Source organism: Xiphophorus couchianus, chromosome 7 (genome assembly GCF_001444195.1).
Source record: "Xiphophorus couchianus chromosome 7, X_couchianus-1.0, whole genome shotgun sequence".
Classification (NCBI taxonomy): domain Eukaryota; kingdom Metazoa; phylum Chordata; class Actinopteri; order Cyprinodontiformes; family Poeciliidae; genus Xiphophorus; species Xiphophorus couchianus.
In genome coordinates, this window is record NC_040234.1 from 11,195,170 (window position 1) to 11,219,398 (window position 24,229).

The 24,229-nt window shown below is 38.2% G+C and overlaps 1 protein-coding gene across 7 annotated transcripts in view; it reads left to right on the forward strand.

The window, feature by feature from the left end:
• The window catches only part of il1rapl1a (interleukin 1 receptor accessory protein-like 1a), a 217,717-nt gene that overhangs the window by 108,981 nt on the left and 84,507 nt on the right, over positions 1 to 24,229 (forward strand). For all 7 annotated transcript variants that reach the window (XM_028023150.1, XM_028023151.1, XM_028023149.1 and 4 more), the window contains 2 exons: positions 1,849 to 2,035; positions 4,390 to 4,543. In XM_028023150.1, the coding sequence (XP_027878951.1) occupies positions 1,849 to 2,035; positions 4,390 to 4,543 (341 nt within the window). The remainder of the gene's footprint in view (positions 1 to 1,848; positions 2,036 to 4,389; positions 4,544 to 24,229) is intronic.

Genomic DNA, 24,229 nt, shown 5'->3' on the forward strand with positions numbered 1-24,229 from the left:
TTTGCTATATCTTCCATCTTACTTTTCTTCCTACATTTTCCAGATGCCCTTTTAGTCATCTCCTGTGTGGAGGTACACGGTATCTCCTCTCCTCATTCAAGTAGCTATTCTCCCTCTGTTCCCCCTCACTGCTATCTCAAACCAATCTTCCATAGCTACACAAAAGCTACATTTGTCTTTTGAGTGTGAGTGTGTTTGCATGAAGGGGTGTGTGAGTCTCTGTATTTTATGGCCCTGGGGGGGTCAGAGGTGTTTATATGGGAGAGGTGACTCCCTTATTGCTTCTATAACCTGAGTATATCATATGAAACCATGTCATTTACAGTGAATGGGAGCATCTGGTCAGCTGTAAATGTAATCTAATGAAATGAAACGAAAGCCTGCATGGCTGTTCTCACAGTCCTATGACCAAGAGACTGACCGAGTCAGATCACAGGTAGTCGGGGCAGGCAACAGGGGCAAAGTATGGGCTCTTTTAGGGCTGATCTATTCTTCATAATATGGAGCCAGTAGAGTACTACTGACACTCCGCTCCAGTATTGCATTACCTCCAGACTCAATTAGTGGAATAGCATCTTTTGAGAACAAATTCAAAGACACAAAGATATACTCCAGAACACCCATAACTCGGATGTCTTTAACCAGGCTTCCTTCCATATCGATTATCTTATCCATGAACATGCTCTTTCCTATTTTCCCATTTTGTGTGCCATCAACCTTCTGACCCTCAAAGTCAGAATCAAGAACAGGAACTCAATATAAATATGAAAACAGATGTTCTAGTATGTCTAGTCTAGTATGAATTGTAATCTGACAACTATAACCCTACCACTGCTTCAGATCGTAAAGCTAAACAGGAACCTTTGCCCAAATTAATGCTTCAAAATCTTGTGGAAATGCTTCCCAGAAAAGCGGAAAGTATTATGGCAGCAAAGCAGTTTGTATGCCTTCAGCCTTGTCAATGGCAGTGCTGGGAAAGTGGGAGCTGTGGAATCACACTGTCACTGGTGACACACACCAACGACATTAACAGCAACGAGAGAGAGTCATTATTCTTTCCTAGATAGCAAAGCTAGATAGCCGTGTTGATGGTTGCTGGGAAACAAAAAGGGGTTGACAGGCAGTGAAGACTGACTCATTGTGATGACCAAGCAGCTTTCCCTTCTATGTGGGGCCGTCTCTGCATTTTTCACTTCTCTGATTAGCATTGCCCGACTCTCTCCATAAATCCAACAGTATTCGCGAGCGTTGGGCATTGACTGTACAAGGCTGCTGAATGCGTCATTATCTCCAAGCCCACACTCACACGGTTGCATGAGGGAGATTGAAAAAAAAACAAATAAACTGAGAAGCATTACAGATGGTTAAAAAGACATCAAAGACAGTGTTGTTTTTTTATTTCAGAATGTAACTGTAGAAATGGTGATGTAATGTCAGGTATAGTACTGGATGCATTTATTTGGACCCCTGGTAAAGATCTGAATATAAAAAAAATATATACATACATCTTTTTCTGATGTAGCATAGCTCAACACTGAAAACAGATATTTAACTTAATAATCACTAGTAGTCTTTTTTTACCATTGCTGTTTGCATAACCTCCCTAGATCATCCAGTCTTCTGAGTCCTTTCCTATAGTCTCTGTTCCTCATGTGACTCTTCAGGTTTTTGTAAAATTTGACAGGTACTGAGACGGCAAGAAGGTTGATTTTGTGTCTTTGTTGATTTGGCTACATGCCAACCAATGTGACTGGCAGTGTAGAGATCCTACCCATTAAATAAGAAGCAATCACTGATGATCACTTTTCTGAAGTTTATTTTTCAATTGGTGTTTTTCTCTACCAACAGGAACTCTACGTACTGCATGAAGGTCTCCATGGCTCTGGCTGTGGCTGAAAATGACACAGACCTCTGCTACAACTCCAACATGAGAATAACTGAGAAGGCTGAGCTCAGTAGAAGGTTCCACATCCTATGTCCAGAAATAGATGACTACGTTGAACCTGGGAAGGAGCCTGAAATCACGTGGTACAAGGTAGGCTTTAGTGAATGATAGGGATTTATTATATGTTTAATCTTTCAAGATTGGTTGAATGTTGAATCTTTTATGGATATTGATGCCGTCTTGAAACGGGCAACGACAGGCTTCTGTCTTTGTGATCATACAACTAGAAAATATTTTTAAATGCTTCTTTTATTTTCATCTCATTTCTTTGCTGTTTAAATTTAAAAGCCTTGTCAGAAATGCAGTTCCAAATCACTTAGTCAGATTATGTATGTGGGCAATTACTTAAGCTATATTTGCAGTGGTCCACATAGCACTCTGACACGATGAGAGAATAAACACTGTGCAGATGGCAGCCACAGCAAGGACTTTCATAATGAGCACAAAACTTCTATGAGAATAAAATTGTGCAATGTCACTTTGTGCCCCGTGGAAAGACTCAATGCCCTACAAACGCTCCTGCACCCTGAGTCACCCCCTCCTCCCCTCTCTTGGGTCCTTGTCTCTCCCAGGTCAGGCACAGCCTGCGGACAACAAAGTGCATCCCAACCAAGGGGTGGAGGCCAAACTAATCACAGGCAGATCAGCAGTAGATTAACTGGCCAGGCTTGACCTCAAGTTCTCTCGAAAATTCAATTACAATCTGGGTAATGACTGGGAGTGCTGGGACCCAGAGTTATTTGGACCTCGGTGGAGCCTTTGTGATTGAATTCAGAAGCTGCCGGGAGCAAGGATAGAATAGAATCGTCGTCCTCCCCGACAGAGCGTCGAGGAGCTGGAGAGCGGATCGTGTCATATAGTTACTCATTGTGCTTGCACACGGATACTCTCGCATTTGCACAGAAGCAGAACAAACACACTTATTGTGCCAGAAGAGACTTCTGTAAATAAAATTCTCCTTCCTCTGTGGCTTTAGTAGAATATTGAAAGGAGAATATTCAGTTCAGTGCAATAAATCATAATCAGATAAGAAGGATAATGGCAAAGCCCGATCATTTTACAATATGGAATTATTTTGTCAGTGTCAATCCATGCATCTGCAACAGTTTATCCAGTGGCTTAGAGCTGCGTGCTGTTTCCAAAGACTTTGTGTCAAGCTTGAATAACGACCAGTGATGAAGATGAAACTCTGCTTTGCTGTGCCTTACAAATATATTCACACTCTTTGAACTTGTTCACATTTTGTCATGTTAAAAATCAAATATGGCGTTGTGTTTTGGCCCCCCCAAAACACAACGCCAATGTGTGTACAAAGCACAAAGTAATGTGTACTTGTGAAGAAGAAAAAAATTGATATTCAGACATTTTAAAAATGTTTGAATATCATGTGGATTCAGTCCCCTTTACTCTGATTTCCTTAAATGAAATCAAGTGCTGCTTATTGCCTTCAGGCAAGAACCTAATCTGTAAATAGAACTATGTCTAAATTAATCTCAGTACAATACAGCTCTTCTAAGGATGACATTAATCAGTGAGGCAGTCAAGAAGCTGAATGGATCCACTGTTAAGGTAGGAGAATCTGTTGGCTGATCTTTCTTTAACGTCAGAGTGGCAATACAGAAAACAAATTTTAATGAAAACCATAACAGGTCTGTTTGCAGTTTGCCTTACGTCATGCACAGGACACAGTGCAGATATGTAATGAGAACATCTGTTTAAAGGAGGTAAAGGGTGAACTTTCTGGTCTTCATGCACATGACTGTGTTGGCCAGAAAACAAATACTGCATTGAGACTGAGGCATGGGGTCACTTGCAGCAGGAGGGCCTGCATAAACAGTATGCAGGCAGTTTTACAATAGAGTAGTTTAAATCAAATCCGATTTTTATGTTGCAGTTGCCCAATTAAAGTCCATATCTAAGTTTATATCAAATTGAGGATGTGTGAGACCAGACTTGAAAATTGACTTTCACAGAAGCTTTTTACTCAATCTGACTGACCTTGAACTGTTTTGCAAAGCCTTCAAGTTTAATTGCGGTGAAAAGTGGCTCTACCAATTATTGACTCGGGACACCTGAATACAAATGCATGCCACATGTTACAGATTTTTAGCTTTTTAGGTTTTAGAAAACCATACATCATTTTCCTTCCATCTTAAAATTATACACTACTTTGTGGCGATCTAGGACGTAAAATATCAATAACGAGCATTGAAGTCGGGAGTTGTGATTTGACAAAACGAGGAAAAAGTGTTTGGCATCAATACTTTTCCAGGAGTTTGTAAACAGTGTTTAGGTCTCATTTTTCAAACTGATAACAATAATTGTTTTGCCATTTGCAGTTCAATGTACTTTATCGCTTTATTGCCAGTTTCCAAGTGAGGTATTATCATTGTTTAAACATAATGTGAGACACTTTAACCTGGCTGTCCTTTTCTGTTATGTAGGAGTGTCGTCCAAAAAAGTGGCGGGCCACTATCTTCCAGAGGGGAGACAAGTTGTTCTTTCAAGAAGTTAAGGAGGATGACATTGGGAATTACACCTGCGAAATCCAGTTTGGCGGCTTTGCTGTCAGAAGGACAACGGAACTCACAGTAACTGGTATGAAGACGCACAATCTACTGGTTGTGATATTTGTTCACAGAATTAAAATTAAACACTTCAAGGAAAACAAAGTGGTGTAAAAAATACATATACACACACAGACACACACCTGCAGACTTACCACTGTGCAAAGCAATGATGCCCTGCTGCTGTGTTAATTGTTGGGGGAGGCTGAACGCTGTTACCTGGCCCCCATTTCTCCTTCTAGCTCAGCAATTTCCAGTCAGCCGAGCAGTGCTGAAATATTTAAGGCTATAGGCTAAAGCCCTTCACGCAGAGAGCTAAAGAGCCAGGCACAAGGTCAAGAGATTTACTCTTTGAGTGTGCCTGTCTATCTCTCTCTCTTTCCCTCACTACTTGTACAGGTGCAAGGAGGACATGCAACAAATAGATACATCCATAAGTCAGGTGGTGGTAGTTACATGTGTTGGAATATGGCAGTCTGCTTTAAAACAAATACAGAATTATTGCAGTTTCCTTAAAAAAAATGTGGCACTAGTGACCTTTATTCTTTGTAGTTAGACAAGAAATGGGCAAGGCAAGTGAAGAGGATGTGCAACTGTGGTCCAAAAGTTGGAAATCAAACTCTAGATTGCATCTTTCAAGGCCTAATAACCTCTGAATAGGGGCCTGCTGTACGCCTCTGCACCATGTGCCACCCCCAGAGCTCCATCCATTCATTTTCTTACATCTAGTGGGGTCGGGAAGGTGCTGGTGCCTATCTCCAGCGAATGTTTCGGGCAAGAGGCGGGGTTCACCCTGGCCAGGTCGCCAGTCCATCGCAGGGCAACACAGAGACAGACAGGACAAACAACCATGCACACACTCACTCACTCACTAAGGAGAATTTAGAGAAACCAATTAACCTGACAGTCATGGTTTTGGACTGTGGGAGGAAGCCGGAGTACAAGGAGAAGACATGCAAACTCCATGCAGAAAGACCCCTGGGCTGGGAATTGAACCCAGGACCTTCTTGCTGCAAGGCAACAGTGCAACTTTTGCCTCTGCCCCTATGCAGCCTTCCCTCAGAGTTGAGAGTTTCTAATTGTCTTAAGGATATTATAGCACAGTTAACATTCTCACGTTTAAAAGTCTCCGTGTGTGGATCCTTTGGAGAACGTACTGTAGATCCGTACTTTAACATCCATTGAAGTTAACATGGAGTAAGTTTGCACCTTAGGCATGAATTTACAACCTAAGATAAATGGCGGTTCTTTTAACAGCTTTTTACAATTTGTATTTTCATTGATTTCATTTTTTAAAAACATTACTCGCACTGGAACCTCTTCCAGTCATCTTGCAGTAATAACCTCTGCCCCAAAGATTGTTGCTGTACGAGCAACATGATGGTGTGTTTACGGATTAGAAAAAGATCACATGAATTTTTCATCAGCTCCTCACTAGTTGATATGACCAAGTTGAAAATCGACTTCAATTATTAGCTGATTTCTCTGTGCATTTCTACTTACACAGCTGTTGTATTTTAATGCAGAGGCTGGGTAACTCTACAATCACAGAATAAATCACAACACAATTTTTGTCCAATTATCATGGCTGACTAGACAATAAAAAACAGCTAAAAGAGAGAATTTATCAGCGATAAGAATGCCAGATCCTGGGATAATGTACAGACTTCAAAAGTAATTTCAGCTTTTTTTTAAAATATATATTGTTTAGTAACCCAGAATTTTAAAATGTTTTTTCATCCTATTATTGATTATTACTCTTTTGTGATTAAATGACAACTCATCTATGCAAGCTGCTACAGTTGGATCAAAATGTTTACCTCGAGCACCTGAATTTTGCTTACACCCAGGATGGCTAACTCTGGGCAGACGTACTAGTTTTGGTCTTTTTACTATCATGCCATGTCTGCAAAGTGATCACTGCTTCCATATGAGCAGCTTGAGCTGCAAACATATCCAGACATATATTCATACCTGGAAGAGCAGGATTTTATCACACGTCAAGGTCTGTGTGTCTTTAATTTTGTGTGCGGGCGTGTGCGGGGTGTACATACGTTACTAGTAAAGATTTTCATTTACCAAAACTTAGCAGTCATTGCCACAATGAAAACTTTGTCCAAAAACAATTATCAGAAATTAGATTTTGGTTACACCAAATGGTAGATAATTGTGAATGATTAAATGTGGATTAAATGCTTTCATTGTAAATGAGAAAATTTTAACTTTTTGGCAGTGGCTGGCAGTGTTCTATTCTGACATAGAACATTTTTCCTTTTACTTTCTCTATTGTTGTATTATCGTTGTCATAATCATAGATCTAATGCATTAGCTATTTGTATTAATATCTTGTGTCTTTGTTGTTCTACATGCTAAATTTTCAGGTGCATCTTAATAAATTAGAATAGTTAAATAGTTTATTATTCAGCTTTGAAAGTTAATCTCATATTTTATAGATTCATTACATGCATATATCTCAAGCATGTTTCTACTATGTTTCAGGATTAAGGCTTACGGCTAATGAAAACCCAAAAGAATCCCTGAGAAAATTTGAATATTGCATGAGACCAATAATAAAGGATTTAAATGCAGAAATGTTGGCACACTTAATAGTATGTCTGTGAGTAATGTGCAGAATATGTACTGGGTCTCCTTCTGCACAAATCTTTACTGCCTAGAACAGAATAAATCAACCGGTGGCTCTGCTGGGCTGTTTGGGAAGCTATAGGGTCTGGTGGCTCTCAACTTTAAGTTTTAGTCAAAGTATAATGGTCAATCCAGCACAGTGATTTCATTCTCATTAAAGCAGGTATTGGTACTTTTATGAGGTTGATGGCAGGGTAACAAGTCCTGCAGGGAAAAAAGAAGTCAGCACCTCTATTAGGGTTGTCAATGCAGTGGAAACATGATGCTCTCTAAAACTTCTTGGTTGACAAATATAGACATTTTGCATTAGATACCAAACAACTAAAAGACGATCTTTCCATCCCTTCACAAGACTATTTTACATTTGTTTTGTCATGATTTGTCTGATTTCTTGTATTGATTACCTTTTTCTATCATGCATTTCCACCCAATTTTACTTGATCATGTTTGCATAAAATGGTGTATAGACAAACAGATTATCTTGCAATGATCTTTTCTGGTTTGTTGCCCTTCAGGTGTCAATGACTGTAGCTCCAAACCATAATAATTAAAACTTAAAGAAATTCACTCTTGAACTATATCACTGTGCATAAAGAATTGCACTTTTTGAATTGAATTACCTTTTCAATTACATGATGAGTCGTTAAGATGCTCCTACAGTATATTATGCTTCCTTTGGCTGTAATGCTGTATGTTTACTGACTTGGTGGAATAACCTTAGCTTTTACTATGAGGATGATCATAAAAGTTATACAAGTATAAATATGCTGTCTACATTTTTAATACAAGGAGGTAGAAAAAGAAGATGCAAAAGGAAAAGAACCTTCTCATTTCCACTCGTTATTAGCTCTACAAGATGCAACAAAAACAATGGACAAATAGGGGAGGCAAATCCAATGTAAAATACAAGATATGAAAAGTACTATGGGAGGGCGGCTACTTTGATAAACATGAAACAGAAACAAGAAGAAAACAGCAGTATTGAGTTAGCTTTTAATATTCTCAGCTTAACCTTTTAGTGATTATTTTGTGGCCTTGGTTTGCTAACTATTAAATTAGATCTTTTTTGTTTACTCAGGTTTATTTGATTAAAATTTGTTCTTTCAATTCTTGGTCTACATGGCAGCTAATAAAAATTTATGTAAAGGTTTTATTACTAAAGCAGCACAATATAAAAGTAGGCTAAGTGTAAATAAAGAGCATCTAAACTAAAACCAGCACTTTTTTCAAATATGTAAAAACTTCTATGATTTATATATATAAAACCACACTACATAGAGCAGCTTGTTTCCTCTGTAAATACACTATTTGTTACCATTTTGCCTTATTATATACATTTTACCTTATTACAACAGTGGGCTACCTCCTCTTTACAGCTCTGGTATCCGGATAGAATCAGATTAGCTCATCCTCACCATGGACTCATTTCTTTTAATAAACCCACACCATCATCCCCTCAAGTGGGCGTGCGATTACCCACATTTTATCACATCCTGTTAAACCACCGTTGCCTAGACAGCAAGTATAAAAGGCCAAACTATGTTTAAGATCTAGGTACTAATGTTTTACTGTTTTTTTTTTTTCTTTCCTCCATAGGCCAGGAGGATGAAGGAGGTCATTAAGTTTAACTGATCCTGAATTTTGTGCAATAAACACTAGTCTTTACTCCAACCCTGCCTTGCTCCATATTGAGTGAGGTATATACAGTATGTACAGTATGTGTATATATATATATGTGTGTTTGTGTGTGTTTGCTGTTCTCATTTTGCTCGACTATATAAAAGAGGAGACAGGGCTACTATATCTGAGATGAGGTCAGCCTTGTAATAGAGGTTAACTATGGGCATAAACAAAGGATCAGGCTGATCCAGAACCTCTTCAATCAAGTGCTGAAGCTACTCAGGTTAATAGAAATTTAAAGCAAATGGGGAGCCATGCCTCATTGCTTTATTTTATGTTTTCATCATGGTGCATTTAAATGCTCTTACCAGGACACTGGAAGGTATAGTCGACACAAACTTTTATGAAGTCGGTATTTAGTAGTTGCACAAAAAACCTTCACCTTGGTTTCTCTGTACATATTTTCACATTTACCTTCCAACTCTAAAGATATTGCCTTATTGTGTATCCTCTTGTATACAGTGAGCGACTTTCTTTCTTTTGTTTCTCATAGATTAGTTCATATTTATGTTTACTCTTTCTTCCTTTTAGGGACTTGAAGATTAATCCCTGAACTGAAATCACAGATACGCATGTACCTGTGTGGTACATACGTTCTTTTACCTTTCAGTTTTATCCCTCATTAGTTTTTGGTGAATTCAACTTAACATCAAACTTACAAATCTGCATGAGTTCCATCTTGGTTTCACACCAGACCCAGTTGGAGTGTTTCTTTCTGAAAAGTTCAGTTTTATTCAAAGGGTCTTGTGGTTTGTCCAGGAAGTCAGAGCTTAGATCTAGGAATGATGTCACACCTGAGTGAACACAATTTTTTGTAAGCTAGACAGATTATGCGTCTGTTGTGTTGTTAGCAATTCAAGATGTTAGCAATATGTTTTGCTCCATTTTATGTTTGAACACGAGGGAAATTTTAAGGAATTGAACTTGTAGCACCTCTGATTTAATGTGATCCATGTCATGACAATTAAAAAATGCATAAGTGTAGCTATAGTTACTTTTATGTGTACCAAGAATATTAAACTTCAGTAAACAAAAAGCACCATTTGAGTGCAACAAACTCCAAGTTAAGTTCTGACAGAAAAGACGATACTAATCAGCATATCATAGTTGTTATAGAGACAAGTAAGCCCAAGTTGTCACTTTGAAACAGTTTAACAATTAACTTTGGAGATTTTACTTCCCTTTCCACCATCCTGACTGTGTGTAAAAGAAATGTCTCTGCAACATTAAAATAATTCCCTAGGTATATGGAAAGTTGTGAATGCAAACAAAAAGTTCCTAGAAACTCAGATCAATAAAAAAAAAAGAATAGAAAATGTTTCAGTTACGATTATTTTAAAAGTATTCTTAGCTGTATTAATAATTGTGCCCCTACTGATTGTGTTAAAAACATGAATTTAATAACATAGGTATATTCCCCTGCTTCACATAAAAGTTTTCTTTCTTTCTAGGAGTTGTAAATTAGCTTACGAACCACCATATTTCTAAATACTTTTGTGCGATTTCGTTTTTCCTTTTTATATGTAACTTGGGGTTTAAATGTCTGTTGTTTATTGCATGTCTGAATCATTCTTTGCTCATTTTTATGGTTCTCTCAGGCCTCGTTCCAGCTGTGATGACCACGCTACAATAGTATAACAACAGATAAAAGCCCAGTTACGCTGATGTATGCAGCTCCCCTATGCGTTCTGTGGAAAGGAAAATATAATACAGTGGGAATGGGAATAAGGATAAAGAGAACAACGGAGTGAAAGTAACTGATAACGGCAAAAGGAGGAGAAGAGATAGAAGTAACAAAAAAGATAGAGGTTGGTACTCCTGTTTCTTATCTGTATTCGCTGCCAGTGTTTCCCAGCAGAAACGGTGTGTCCACGACCATAAACAGACTATTATCCCAGTGTTTATCACAGTGCACATTACCGTTTGCCTCTGTCGGACTTACTGTAATGGAGTCGTTCGGTGTGATGGATGCCTCAGGCGTACGCTTCTATCCATTGCTCCCATTATACCTCTGTCTGCATCCCCTCACAGCAGAAATGTCTGCCTGCACATTCAGCATCGCCTGCGAGCGTGGTTATTGAGGTTATGGCCAATGTAAATGTACCATTTGGCACCGTGAATCGGAGGTGGAGAGGGCAGGAGGAATTGGGCTCGGGAAAGAAATTGTCTGCCACACATTACCACTCATACAGCATCTGCATCGAGTGGGGTGACCCTTGGGAAACTGGCTTTATGTGATGTGAATAAACATATTAACTCATGAAAATAAAATAACTGGCAGTTTATTTATAAATGTATATTTATGGGGGGTTTGCGCTTTATTCTTAACTCACTGTACAGGATTGTGTTGCAGATGAATTCAACTTCCTCTGCAGAAAAGGCTGGTATCGATTGCTTTGTATCTCAGAACTCTCCATCTTTTATCTCAAACCGAACAGCATGCATAGTGCATGTGCTAAGAGTATCAGTATTAAATTTAGATATTGTGTCTATGGATTTGAATGGAGGTAAGGTGTAGAGCTGTGATATCCTTGCTATATGAGGTTCTTTACTGTTTCTCTTCCTGAGGGTCACCTTCAGAAAAATGACCACTTCCTACCCTTATAAAACATTGCTGCCTGTGTCCACTTATGTGAGCATGAGGATATGGTGGGTTTCTTGCTTTATCTTATTTATTTATTTTTTATTAAAGTGATAACTTGATTTGTACCGAGCCAGCTGGATGTAATCTCAGGCGATGTTGCAGAAAGAGGCAGAGTCAGTCAAAAGAGACGCAGGGAAACAGAGCTGTGGCATCCACATGTCTTCCATCTGTTGTTCCTCCTTATATTTCAGACTAAAGAAAGACGGATGGCTGGATAGAGAGGCGGCAATAAGCACTTATGGCGCACAAGTGACGGGCTAGAAGAGGAGAAAGTGGGTAAAGATAATAGACGAGAGAAAAAGAGATGGATTTGCTCTTAGCTGAATTCCTTTTCATTTCCAAAATGAGTAAATATGCTGCACATTTACCATCGAGCAGCATGATGCCCATTCGTGATCTCTTGCACACTGCTCCGCGTTCTGCAAAGGACCTCAGAGAGGAGATGGTGAAATCTCACCTGAGATAAGTGTTACTCAGGCAGTTGACTTTTCTTGTCTTCATCGACATGTTATGTACTTGTGTACAAGTGTGGCATACACATCCTGCTTGTGCAAATCACACTGATGGCTGCTGCACACACTGTAAAATATTTGATGCATCAGCAGGATAGCATAACCTACTGTCTGTCATACTCATCTAGTGAGTAAAAAAACATTGGGTATGAGAATAGCCTGGGGGACTCTTACATAAAACATTTACATTAAAGACCAGGATTTCTATTTCTGGCCTGGTTAAAATGACTCATTAGTTTCAGGTCAAACAATCTCCCCAGAAAATATGATACACAATATTGAGTTCTCAAGACAGGGTGGGATTCTAGTAACATTTTTAGGATTATCTTGAATCCAAAAGTTCAGATTTGACTGTTCTGAGTGAAAAGCGTTCAAAAGCAGTGCCCCCGCTATCACCTAATGTCTGTACTGGATTTAAATAGCAGGCTGGACTGAATACATACAGGAGCAAACACAGCAAGCAAGTTCAGCAGACGTCAGCAATTTGCACCTAACTTCGTGTCAGGTTGCAGTTATCGCCTCTTTAGTGAGCGAGACAACAGATGCAGAAGTGACCAAATAAATAACCCTACCCTACCCCTTTTTCTCAATAAATATTATAATTAATAAAAAACATGTGGGTTCCGTCTTGTCAAAGGACTCATCAAAACTTTAAGAACTACATCTGACCAGAAGGTTCATGCTAGAGTGGCATGTTTTGAATCAGTAAGTGATGCTACAGATTGACAGAGGAACAAAGTTTTCTTAAAAATAGTTAATTCAAAGATACAAATCAATTAATCAACCACATTTATTTGTATAGCACATTTCAGCAACAAGGCAGTTCAAAGTTCATTACGTCATTAAAACACAAAAATACAAAATGATAGAAGATGCCACACAGTCAATAATTGAGAAAACCAGTAAATATTACATCAAAATGTTGGTCAATGTTTCAAAAAGTACTCTAAACAAGTGGGTTTTAGTCTAGATTTAAAGGGAGTCAGGGTTTCAACTGTTTTGCAGTTTTCTGAAAGTTTGTTCCAGGTTTATGGAGCATAGAAGCAAAATGCAAATGCACTGGTTAAAAAGTGTGCCTCGTTATAAAATCTTTATATGTATAATCTACGAGTGACCTATCAAATAGCACCAAGTGGGATACCTCAGGGTTTCTCAGTTGTGGATGCAGACTGTCTTTAGGAAGTCATTATATGCAAGTTCTGTTCAGTAACCTTAGGATGTTCGACATTCATGACTGGCCAGGACAAAACCTGGAAGAAGTCTCCCTCGGGGATGTTTCGAGTTATCTATAGATTATGAAAGTGTGGATTCTATGTTTTCCTATGGTGTCAAATACATGGAAAACAAAGAAAGGTGTGCAGACAAAAGCTCTCATAAACCAGAAAAAAACTGGCTTCTGAAAGCATCAATACATTTAAATATGTTGAATATTGTACACTAAATTAAAACTCACTTAAGAGTTACACACTGTGGGACTGATGCTTTTTAATAAATGTTATTCATTTGAACTCCTTTTTTTTTGCCCTGGCTTGTGGTCACAATCCCCTTATCTGCTTGGAGTGCGCCGTGATGTGAAGGCAGGCAGCTGATAGAAATATAGACCTGGTGAGGGAAGCAGTACGATGGAAACATATTTAAATTATAAATGATTCAGCTAAAATATATGCCTCATGACAATCCTTCCATTGTTGACATCTTTAATAAACTTTGGAATAAAAAGTTTATCTGCCGATGGATAATTGTACCTCGGCCATCAAACTACAAAAATGGCCGAACAGGGTGGAGTGGAACGTTCTGCGATCTGGAGTGTGAAATGTTTCATTCAGATTTAAAGAAAAAAAAAAAAACTAGCAAAATGAGTTGCTCTAAAATGCATTTCAGAACAGGGATAAACGAGGGGTCTGTGGAGCTACAATAATGGGGAATTCAAACCAAAGCCTTGCAGTTTTACTTTATATAGACCACAAGTTAATGATTTACATGTGAAAAGGAAGGATTTCAAAAGCTGATATGTTCACTTCAATTATTATGTTGCACCTCTATCCACTATCATTTCCACCCTTGATTAATCTCAAGTGTTTTCCTCATCTGTAACCTCTCTTACTTCCACTTCACTCTTGTCCATGGTCTTCCCAGCTCTCCTCATCGCCATTCACCACCAGCTGTCCCTTCAGACGTGAAGCAGGCCCAGAGTTCATGTTGTTTAAATTCAATTAAAAGTGACATCAATCTGCATGTGACGAATCTAAATTTACATACTCGGCAATTAATCTTTCCCAACCTACCCGACTCCACCCACATACTCACCCTCAGTCTTTGGTGATTATCATTATCTAGGCCGAGCGGTCCTCGTACAAGAGCATGATTGAAATAAAATTATAAGTCTGCCTCTTTCAAGCCTTTTGAAGTGAGACTTAATAATTAAACAGTGTTTCTCTGAAGCTGAAAGTGTACGACTGGAGAAAATTCCTGCTGTATTTAGGAGTCCTGTGAGTTTAGTAAAACTAAACTCTGTATTTGAGATGACATATCCAACAGCTACGCCTGCCAAATTGCTTGAAAGTCACTGGTCTATGTCTCTATAAGCCTCCTGCATATGGAATGGAAAGAGAAAGGAAAATCGAGTGATAAGCATGGGATAAAAATGAAGCAACAGATCGAGAGGGGGGAAGAAAAGCACAATTTATGGAGATTTGAATTCCTCTTGAAACATTAGCAGAAGCATTAATAGAGATCCGAGTCTACTGAGGTTTTTCCAAAAAAGCCGTGCTCTCCATCTCACTGAGATTTAAAGACTATTTATTGGTTTCAGCTCTTTTGCATCTTGGCTACCACTCCCCGCTTGCTCATTATAGGAATGACTTTGCCTGACCTTTAAATGCTCACAAGTGCAGGATCTCAGTTTATTCGTCAGGCATGTTTGCGGTTTATAAATCCATTAGCCTGCTGTCTCCTTCAAGAGCTCATTCAAAGAAGATTGCACTTTGATTTTGTCTAAAAATTAATTTGAACTTTAATGATGGTGATGATGATTGAGTGTAAGAGCTTCTGCACTGAACAGCATTACATAAACAGTTTGTCTGGTTTGGTCCAAAGGTAACAAAAGATTCATTTTTCATTCACTAAATGCTCAGAGTTCCCTCTAACAATGTAACCCCAGATGATGATATAGGTTAGTTACTGTAGTTTCACACCACCGGAAAACTACGTTAAAAATTAAATGAATTAATTTAAGATTATTCGTCATTTTACTTATCCATGATTGCTTTTATTAAATGCATATTAAAACCGAGTTTTCAAGCAGGTCAAACCCTTGGAAAAAACAAAGTCGTGCTTCTCATTTTATATTGTGCTTTCTAATAATTTAAGTGCATTGAAGTCCAATATATTAATGAAGGCATTTGAGAAACCTGTAACTTAAAGTCAGCTGGACTTTTGATGATTTTTTTTTTCAGAAGACGTTTCAACACCTATCGAGGAGTTATTGTCAATTCTGGAGACTCAAAGTTCAGCTGGATGACTAATATGCACAGGCATGTGTCTCAAAGTCCTCACAATTATTGACCCTAATCTGGGACCATTATCCCATTCATAAGAGTGATATTTTTGGTTATAAATTTAAGCAAACCTGCATTTTCAGTAGCCTGGTACCCTGATGTTGACATAACTTCAATACATGTAATTGATAAAAAATGTTTTGAATTTTTTGCAGTCGAGCAGCATAATAATCAAAACAGTAAGTGTTGATTTTTGATATGGGCTACAAAGCTTTCTGCCCAGGTTACAATGGACAAGGGACCAAACAACATGAAAAGTTTTAAAAGTGAAACATTTTTGTCAATTTTGCACTGAAAGATCATCTAGATTAGTTGATGGAGGGGATTTTGTTTTATTTGTGGTGGCAAAGGGGGCTGGAGAACCACCACTACCCACAGTCCCCCTGTTGAAAGCAAAAATCAGTGGCCTAATTCTTCACAGCTCTTACTTTATTTTCAGTGAGTCTAGTGCACGTCAGAGGAGCTATTATTTTGAACAGTTGCATGAGTTTCATGCACTGGTCTAGTGAATTAATGGTGGCATTAGTCTACCAGTGAAAAGCACAGCCACAAGGAGCTACTTTCACACATCTTTTCATGCACACTTTGAAGTGAGGCTCTAATTAATAAAAAAAAGGTTAACTAAATAACATGTTTTTGAAGGGATAAATCTTCTTTCTTCACAGAACTTAAATCACTAGGAATGTTGTTATGCTGTCCATATTTTCTCCTTTCTCCTGACTCACAAAAGAACGTTGTCCATATTCAGAGATGGCCTGATTAAAACATAAAGCTTTTAGTTAAAAAATAAAGAAAAATAACAAACAAAACAGAAGCACCATGTGTGTCACAAAGCTTGAAGCGTGGCAAGGAAAGAGAGAGAGGGGCTGTTTATTTCAATTTATTGCTGATTTTACACATGAATCATAAAAACGAGATGCATGGCAGAAAATAGAATGCAGTAAAAACGGCCATAAATCACGTTTTATACGAGTGCATTTCTTTTTAAGAAGAGATAAAGCTTTGAGTGGGTTCTCTCATGTCAGTGTCAATGAAAAGCTCTGCTGTCCCAAATAACGTACACAAGCCTGTATATTGTTAATAATTACTTTTAAAAATTACACAAAATTTTTGTAAGTTTGAGCTTCTGACAAGTATAAGCTACAAAACCTACCACAGAAATGGTAAAAAAAATGCTTTGAAATATGTTCCTTTTAAGCATGTATAAGCACCACTTGCTGCTGCAACCCATTGAGTGCAAATAAGAAAACAAAGCATTGTGAAAAAATGTTTTAGTTGTCCCCGTCCCTTTTCTGAACTCTGGTAGTCACAGAATGAGTCTTAATTTGAGCAAATAGCGAGGAAATTACAAAATGTACTGTAAATGTAAATCTGCCCACCTTCTTATTTTTGTCTTCATCAATAAATACCATGTTGGCCATGTTGATTGTTTCTGCACAGATTATGAGTCAGGTTTTTTTTTTTCTGATTTGTAAGTATCACCATAAAGATGTGAGCATAAGTTTTGAACATGTAATTTTTTTTTTTCTCGGCATGTGTGATTGTAATGGGTTTGTTGGCATTGAATTTGCACCGGATTTACAACAGACCAATCAAGCCACAAATACATGTGATTATATGTCCATTAATGAATTAATTAAAGGTGAGTGGCAGAATGAATAAGTCTTGAAAGCATTGAAACAGGAAATTCAAAACTTCAGGGAAAGTCAAGTAAATTACTAAAATATGGCAATATTTAAAAATCAAGTCCTGTCCCTATTATTGCAAATATCACCTTAGTTAGTTCTAACTGTTGGCCTTTAAAAAGGTTTCTCATTACCAAGATGCTTCAAAAAAAGCATGTTACGTTGTGGAAATTAAGTTCTCTCAAGATCTTTTGCAATGTTTTTATTTTTTTGCTAAACATTTTGATGGCACTGCTTCTAGATGGATTTCTAAACTTAATGTTCTGATGAGTATCATTTGTGCTATATAATCTGTAAGTGTATATAGTTTATGTATTCTCTGTTATTGCACACATCATGTTTGAAGGAGAAACAACACTGCACAGCATCCCAAAAACACATACCAACAGTGAAATTCAGAAATGAAAATATCACAGTGTGGCACAACTGTGGATTTCATACAACTGAAGGGAGGATGAATGGGTAAATGTAGTCAGGTATTCTTAATGGTGATCCAAAGTTGAAATGGTTGACTCATAAGACAATAGCCTTTGTCAGAAAACATTTGTGTCATAAAATGCTAAATAAGCCATCTCTGAAATTTCTCATTCATAAATAAGTTTCTGCACAGCTGTGACTTGAAAAATACATAGCCAGCAGTGTTGGACCGCGGGTGTGCTGCTTCAACAACTATTCATAAAATCTGAGTTGCATGTCTTATCTTGCTGTTCTTCTAAAGACAAAATGACAAATTCACAGTAAGGACCCTGTTGTTGGTTGCTCAAATGCTGCAGGTTAGATAATTCTTCTCCCCTTCAAACTCTTCTCAATAACTTCTGAGTCTTGTTTATGCTTGGAAATCACACAATCAAAAGGATGCCTAATCCCTGCCTGGAAGCGTCTTGTCAAAGGGCTTGTGATAAAATAACACACGGGCATGCAAACCTTCTGGTTTCAAAGAGAAAAAAAAATCATACAGCCAATCTGAAAACTTGAACTCAACTGGAAATATATGTAAACAGCTTAAGATCAGAGGACAGAGACTCAGAACCTTCATTATATGAAATGTTGCAGGAAAAAAAAATACATTTCTACATATATTTGTGTGTACTTTTGTGCCCTCAAGATGCATATATTTATTACACATACTATTATATGTTAGACTCCTTCAGTTGGTGCTGACAACTAATGTAAGTAAAATATTGGCATGTCCAATACCTATTTCCCCCATTTCCTTTCCTCAATCTGAACACGGCTTGCTGCAGAGTATTATCGTGGCTTGACTGTCTGAAGGTCAGCTGGGAAGCTCTAAATAACACCCTCATTAAACAGTGTCCTTAAGAAAAGAAATTCAAGAAAGCCATCTGTCCAATTAAAAGATAAGGATGTGACCATTAACAACCACAGGGGACGCTGATTATAAAAAAATTGAGATTCTAACACTTTTGATTTCAGCCACAGAGGAATGACGGACATACTCTTGAGCATGTCCTCTTATATCCAAATTAAAGGGGTAAGAGCATAAAATGTATTTGTTTAAGGAATTTGCAGTATGGGTGCAAAGCAAAAGATAGATGGCATGTGCCAATTGTGTTTATGTTTTTGCATTTCAAGCACTGCCTTCATGTCTAACTATTTCCACTTATGTGTCACATCAATAGACCCAAGCAGAGCACAGTGGAATGGCAAAACAGAGAAAGGACACCACAATTTTACTGATATCTGAAAATAAATGGTCACTTTGAACCGTACTACAATCAGAAGGAATCATGCACACAGAATCCAGAATATCAGTGTGTGGTTTGCACACCGCTCGCTGTAGGCTGATGATGTTGAACCCCGAAAGCCTAAAATTATTTGTTTCTAGGAGAATATGGTAAGATTGCCTCACAGACTTTAAACAGCCTTTGGTGTTTTCTCTAACTTCAATTGCAAAAACATGATTCCAGGGCCTTTCTTTGACAGAGGCAAAGAAACAAATGTTTTTTATTACACTTTCAAAACCTAAATTCCAGTAATGTCTCAAACCCTCCAGTCAGGATGAGAAGGAGTCAAACCACTTGACAGTTGTCAGGGGAATTACCTGGTATTTTCAACGAGTCTGAAAATATCAATAGCCTAATTAGTTGTTGATGCTAACAGTAAAGCGAACAGTGGGCTCAGTCTGTGTCTTTTTTGGAGACATTTTCAGTACAACCTCTGTACTCTGTATTAAATGATGAAATGAAAATCATCGTGATGATTATAGATGGACAAAACAAAAATAGCAGACCAACTTTATAGTGGAATGCCGAGACAAAGAGTGGACATTTCTAACATCTTTGTTTTCAGCTTTACCCTCGCACCTGTTCTCTGTTTTATTGACATGCACCTGTTTGAGTGTTTTATCAGCTTGATTTCTTTTATTTTTGCTTTGTGTCAGATATGTGTATCACATTTCCTTCTTCCCAGATTGTCTAGGTTTTGTTTAATTATTATGGCTATCTGTTTATTATGTAGTCTTTGGATTTTTTTGATGTGCTCTGTATTTGGTTTTGTAGGTGTTAATTAGAGATTTAATGTTGTCATTCTCACTACCTCAAATGAAAGCTATGTTTCTCATTTCATACTGGCTTTATGCTTTCAGGTGTCTGAAGATATTGCAAGTCCAATCATTTAGCAACATGCTGGAAATTTTAGTGTTCTGACTGCTCACTTTCTATATGATTTTTCCTATGGTGTAAGAATATAGTAGTTTTTATAGAATCTTTGGCGGAATGGGGAAAATGAAATGCTTGATATTTTTCTTCTCTTGTAGCAGGGGGAAATTTTCCCCTCAGTATTGTACAAGCAGAGATTAGACATGCATCCACACACGATCCTCAATTACGGCAGGGTCTCTTGCTTTGTTTTGTTTTTCTCCATGTTTGTTTCTCTCCATACTCCCACTGTTGGCTCTTTTCCTCCCTGGAGTTATTGATCCTCATATGGTTAAAGCAACCCTTGCCCTTTCCTTGCCAATCAATACTCTAAATCATACATTTAGCATGTAATCATTGCATCTCCGGTCTGCGGTGGAAACACAAATAGAACTATGACAGCTTGACGTAGAATTGCATTCCTAATTACATCAGGTTGTCTCTGTGTTATATTATTTTTATGCCTGTGCAGATTGCATTATGTTGCCCACTCACATCAGGTGCACTGAGTTTTGTGCTGTCTTATATTGTTCTTATAGGCCCAATGGCAGTGGCTCAGAGAATGTTGAACGTGTCAAATTGATGGTGTTTTCTTTCAGTACCTTTCAGTAAGTCCGTGACTAAACGCCTTAACTGTCATTACCATTTTGCATTGCCACCACTTTCCATGGTACACAATGAAAATGATGTCTTTACAGCAGCATCTCAGCTTCCATTGCGCTCTCTCTCTCTCTCTCTCCTTCTCATCCTCCTCCGCTGGCATTGCTGCACAGTTAGAGAAAGCTATCCAAGAAGCCAGAGTCAGCATATTCAGGGAGTGTGTGTCTGTGTGTGTGTGTAAGGCATGAGGTGGGAAAATAAAGTGTGTTCTGTGCTTCTCCTAAAGCGAAACTGTATGAACATTTACAGGTGAATTTTAAGCAATTTTGAGAGTAATAAAAAGTTTATATCGTATATATATGGATTCATTTCACACACACAAGCCATCATTTCTGCTGATTTGACAAATAAAACTCACAGATAATGAAAACCTAATATTCTGTTTCTCAAAAAGCATGAATATCACAACAAAATTAAAAAGGATTTTAAATGCTAAAATATCTGTCCATCCACTGAACAGTATATGGAATCAATACTTGGACACAGATCCTTTTGCAATATAAAATCAAAGCAGTATGGCCTGGAAATGATCGACCTGTGGCACAGCTGAGGAAGCCCAGGTTGTTTTGATGGCAACCTTTACCTCATCTGCACTGCCTGGTCCTTCTTTGACAAAGTCTCATCGCGTGATCTATAGCCACACTGTGGAGCTTTTGATAAGTGAAGCTGCTTACCTTCCTCTTGCCCTTCTATAAAGTCTGGCGAAACAGGTGAAGGTCTCCTGTTTGCCAAGCTCATTTCCCTGACACAGGCAGTATGCCAACAAGGCTGATGATTACCAGGGTTTGTCAGCGGCTCCCACATACTGGTGTTATTTGCTGTAGCTGTAATTACAGATAGCCAAGACACAGGTGGCCAGTGGATATGTAGGCTGACAAATGTGGGTGAGATTATGCAAATTGTTATCTCTGATTGACATGTTCACCTTAGTGAGTTTTAACTCAGATTTTCATCATGATGATTCATCTTCAGAGAGTTTTTGCTCCCGTCAGATACCTTGTCTGCTGTAATCAAAGGTGCATGAAAAAAGGAAAGCTCTAGAAGAAATGTGCACTGATGGAGACGGGGTCATTCTGTTAACTGACTTGCTAGCTTGCTTTAAAAAGATGTGGGTGTGAGAAAAGTCATTTCCTTTCTTCCTCTCAGGAAATGCCCACCAATATTCTACTTCTTCACACCTTTTTGTTTCCACTTTTTTGGATTCCATTATTTCTCTTTCCGCTGTTTATCTATTTTTGTTTGTTTTTATCCATTCATTTGCTTTGAGCAAAACAGGTAGGATTTAAAGGTTAGTGATTGATTTAGGGGCCATTTCCATCCAATTTTATATTTTTCTTCCCTCCAACAGTTGTCAGATAAAATTGTTCTGAACTTGGGAATTTGGGTATCTCAAATATTCTAAATACACCACAAATGCATCACCAGAATATATTTATGGTAAATAAAATGTAATACATTGGTTAGCAAAGATCTTATAAGAGTGAGCAAGTAAGAGTTCCTTGCGGTAGCGATGCAGTTTATCACGTTAAGTTGTTATTTGGTCATTTTCCATGGGTTTTGCATTAACAGACAAATATAAATATTTGAAAGTGTTAGTATTTTACTCTTTGCTTGTTTTAGAGAGCAGCAGATGATGCAGAGTGAAACCTCAACCTAGTCTGTTTGCCTGAGCTTATACCCTGAAGCTAGTTGGATGTCTTGTGTGGTATTTTTCCACACTCCTCACCAATCTTTGCACACCTCTTAGCACCATGTCCTGGAAGTGTCTCAGCGGTTTGGCTGCTGTGAAGCTTCTTGACAGAAATATAGACTGTTGAAAATGTTTAGTTTTTTTTATTTTAGGTTTTTTGCACCTTCAGTGCTGCCTTTGGAAGGTCCTGTGTGTTTCTGAGATGTTTTATAGACTGTGGATGTTATGCTCAGCCGATACTTTTATGCAGTCATAGCAAACGTCATTAATCCAGTCATGAAACATTTGGTACAGGGATTATATTTGTTTATACTTGTATAATGTTTTTCTTCCTTTTAACTCTTTTCATGGATTCTCTTAGGCTAACAAGTCCTGTACACATGGTGTATGTCCTTCATATAATATTACAGAAATTCAACTTCGGAGTTTCCCAAAATGCTGAGTAATAGCATTTGGCCGGGCTTTGGTTTGTGTCTGCAGTGCTGTTTGCAAAATATAACATAATCAAACTTTTAGCCAGAACATGAGCCTGTTGTTCTGCTGAAAGGTGAATCTCAAACCAAATCTAAAGACATTTGTAGCCTTTAAAGAGCTTTTTCTCCAGGATTGCCCTGTTATCAGCTCCATCCAGCTTCCCATTAACTCAGGCTAAGTTCCTTGTTCCTCCTGAAGAAAAACATCCTCCTGCTTCATCCTGCTATGTTTATTTATGTGGCTGGTGGTGTCTTCTGGGTGAATTGCTGTGTTAGTTTTGCCTTCATACAATGTGTTTTACATACAGGCCAAGATGTTCAGCTTAATTCTCATATCACTGGAACACCTTACTTTTTACCTGTTTGCTTTGTTTCCTACACGACTTGTGGTAAACTGGCTTTTTGTCACTTTTCCACAAGTTTCAAATCGGGATAGTGTAGACCTTGTACTGGTTTTGTCTACAGGCTCTGCCACCTGAAAAATCTGTAGACCGGTGATGTGGTTAATCCATCATAGGTCAATTTAGGATTATGAATTGAACAGCACTCAATGGGATGTTCAAACCTTTGGGTATTGTTGTATAAACAATTCATAATTTTAAACTTCGTTTTAACTTTATTACTGATCTCCTTGATCGCCATGATGTTTGCTCATTACTGTTCTCCATCAAGTCTCACAGGTCTTTACACAGCAGCTTAGAGATTGAACACAGTTGGACAGATGCATTTACTTTTGACATAATGTCTAAAGGCAAGATTTTCAGATTTCTATTATTAAAAATGTCTCATTTTGCCCATAACGTCACAATAAAGCCAACACAAAGCAGCGCACGTTCCATAATTCCCCCCAAAACACGTCGAAATGTGTTATTAGGACCTTACAAAATGTGAGAAAGTTATAGAGATGTGAATACTTTTGCGTGGCAGTGTGAAATTGTCCTGTCTAATGAACCAGTTGGGAAAGGAAAAATGGTCTATCCGTTGTGATTTCCCTAAAGTTTTCTCACAGGGTAAGTATGTGACTTCTATGTGACTCACTGTAAGCTCTAGGTTCATTCTTGCAGTTGTTATTTAGCAGTCCACTGAAGCAGGCATTATGCTGATTAACTGCATCACATCTGATGACCCTCCTTTCGCCCCCCACTCCCAATATAGCTCTGGGAGCCTTTCAGGGGGAAAAGGCCTCCCTTTTTAATTAGACAAGAATAGGAAATCTATTAGTGGGTTCAGTCGAGGCTCACAGTTGAACAAGAAATTGAAAAGTTCTGCAAGTGTTGAACAAGCTAGCTCACAATCAACTCTGAGTAAACACTAGAGGCTGATTTCTCTCAGCCTTTTCAGACGAGCAAAGAAAAGACACCATGCCAGTCAGGTGAGGCAGATATGTGTGTTGCTCTTCACTGATACAAGAAAAAGAAACTGCTCCTCAAAAACCTTCTGGTGTTTGGCAAAAGTGCTACCAACAGCATCACTGTGTAGATATTTCTACTGGTAATGCCTTGACATCCTCCAGGAT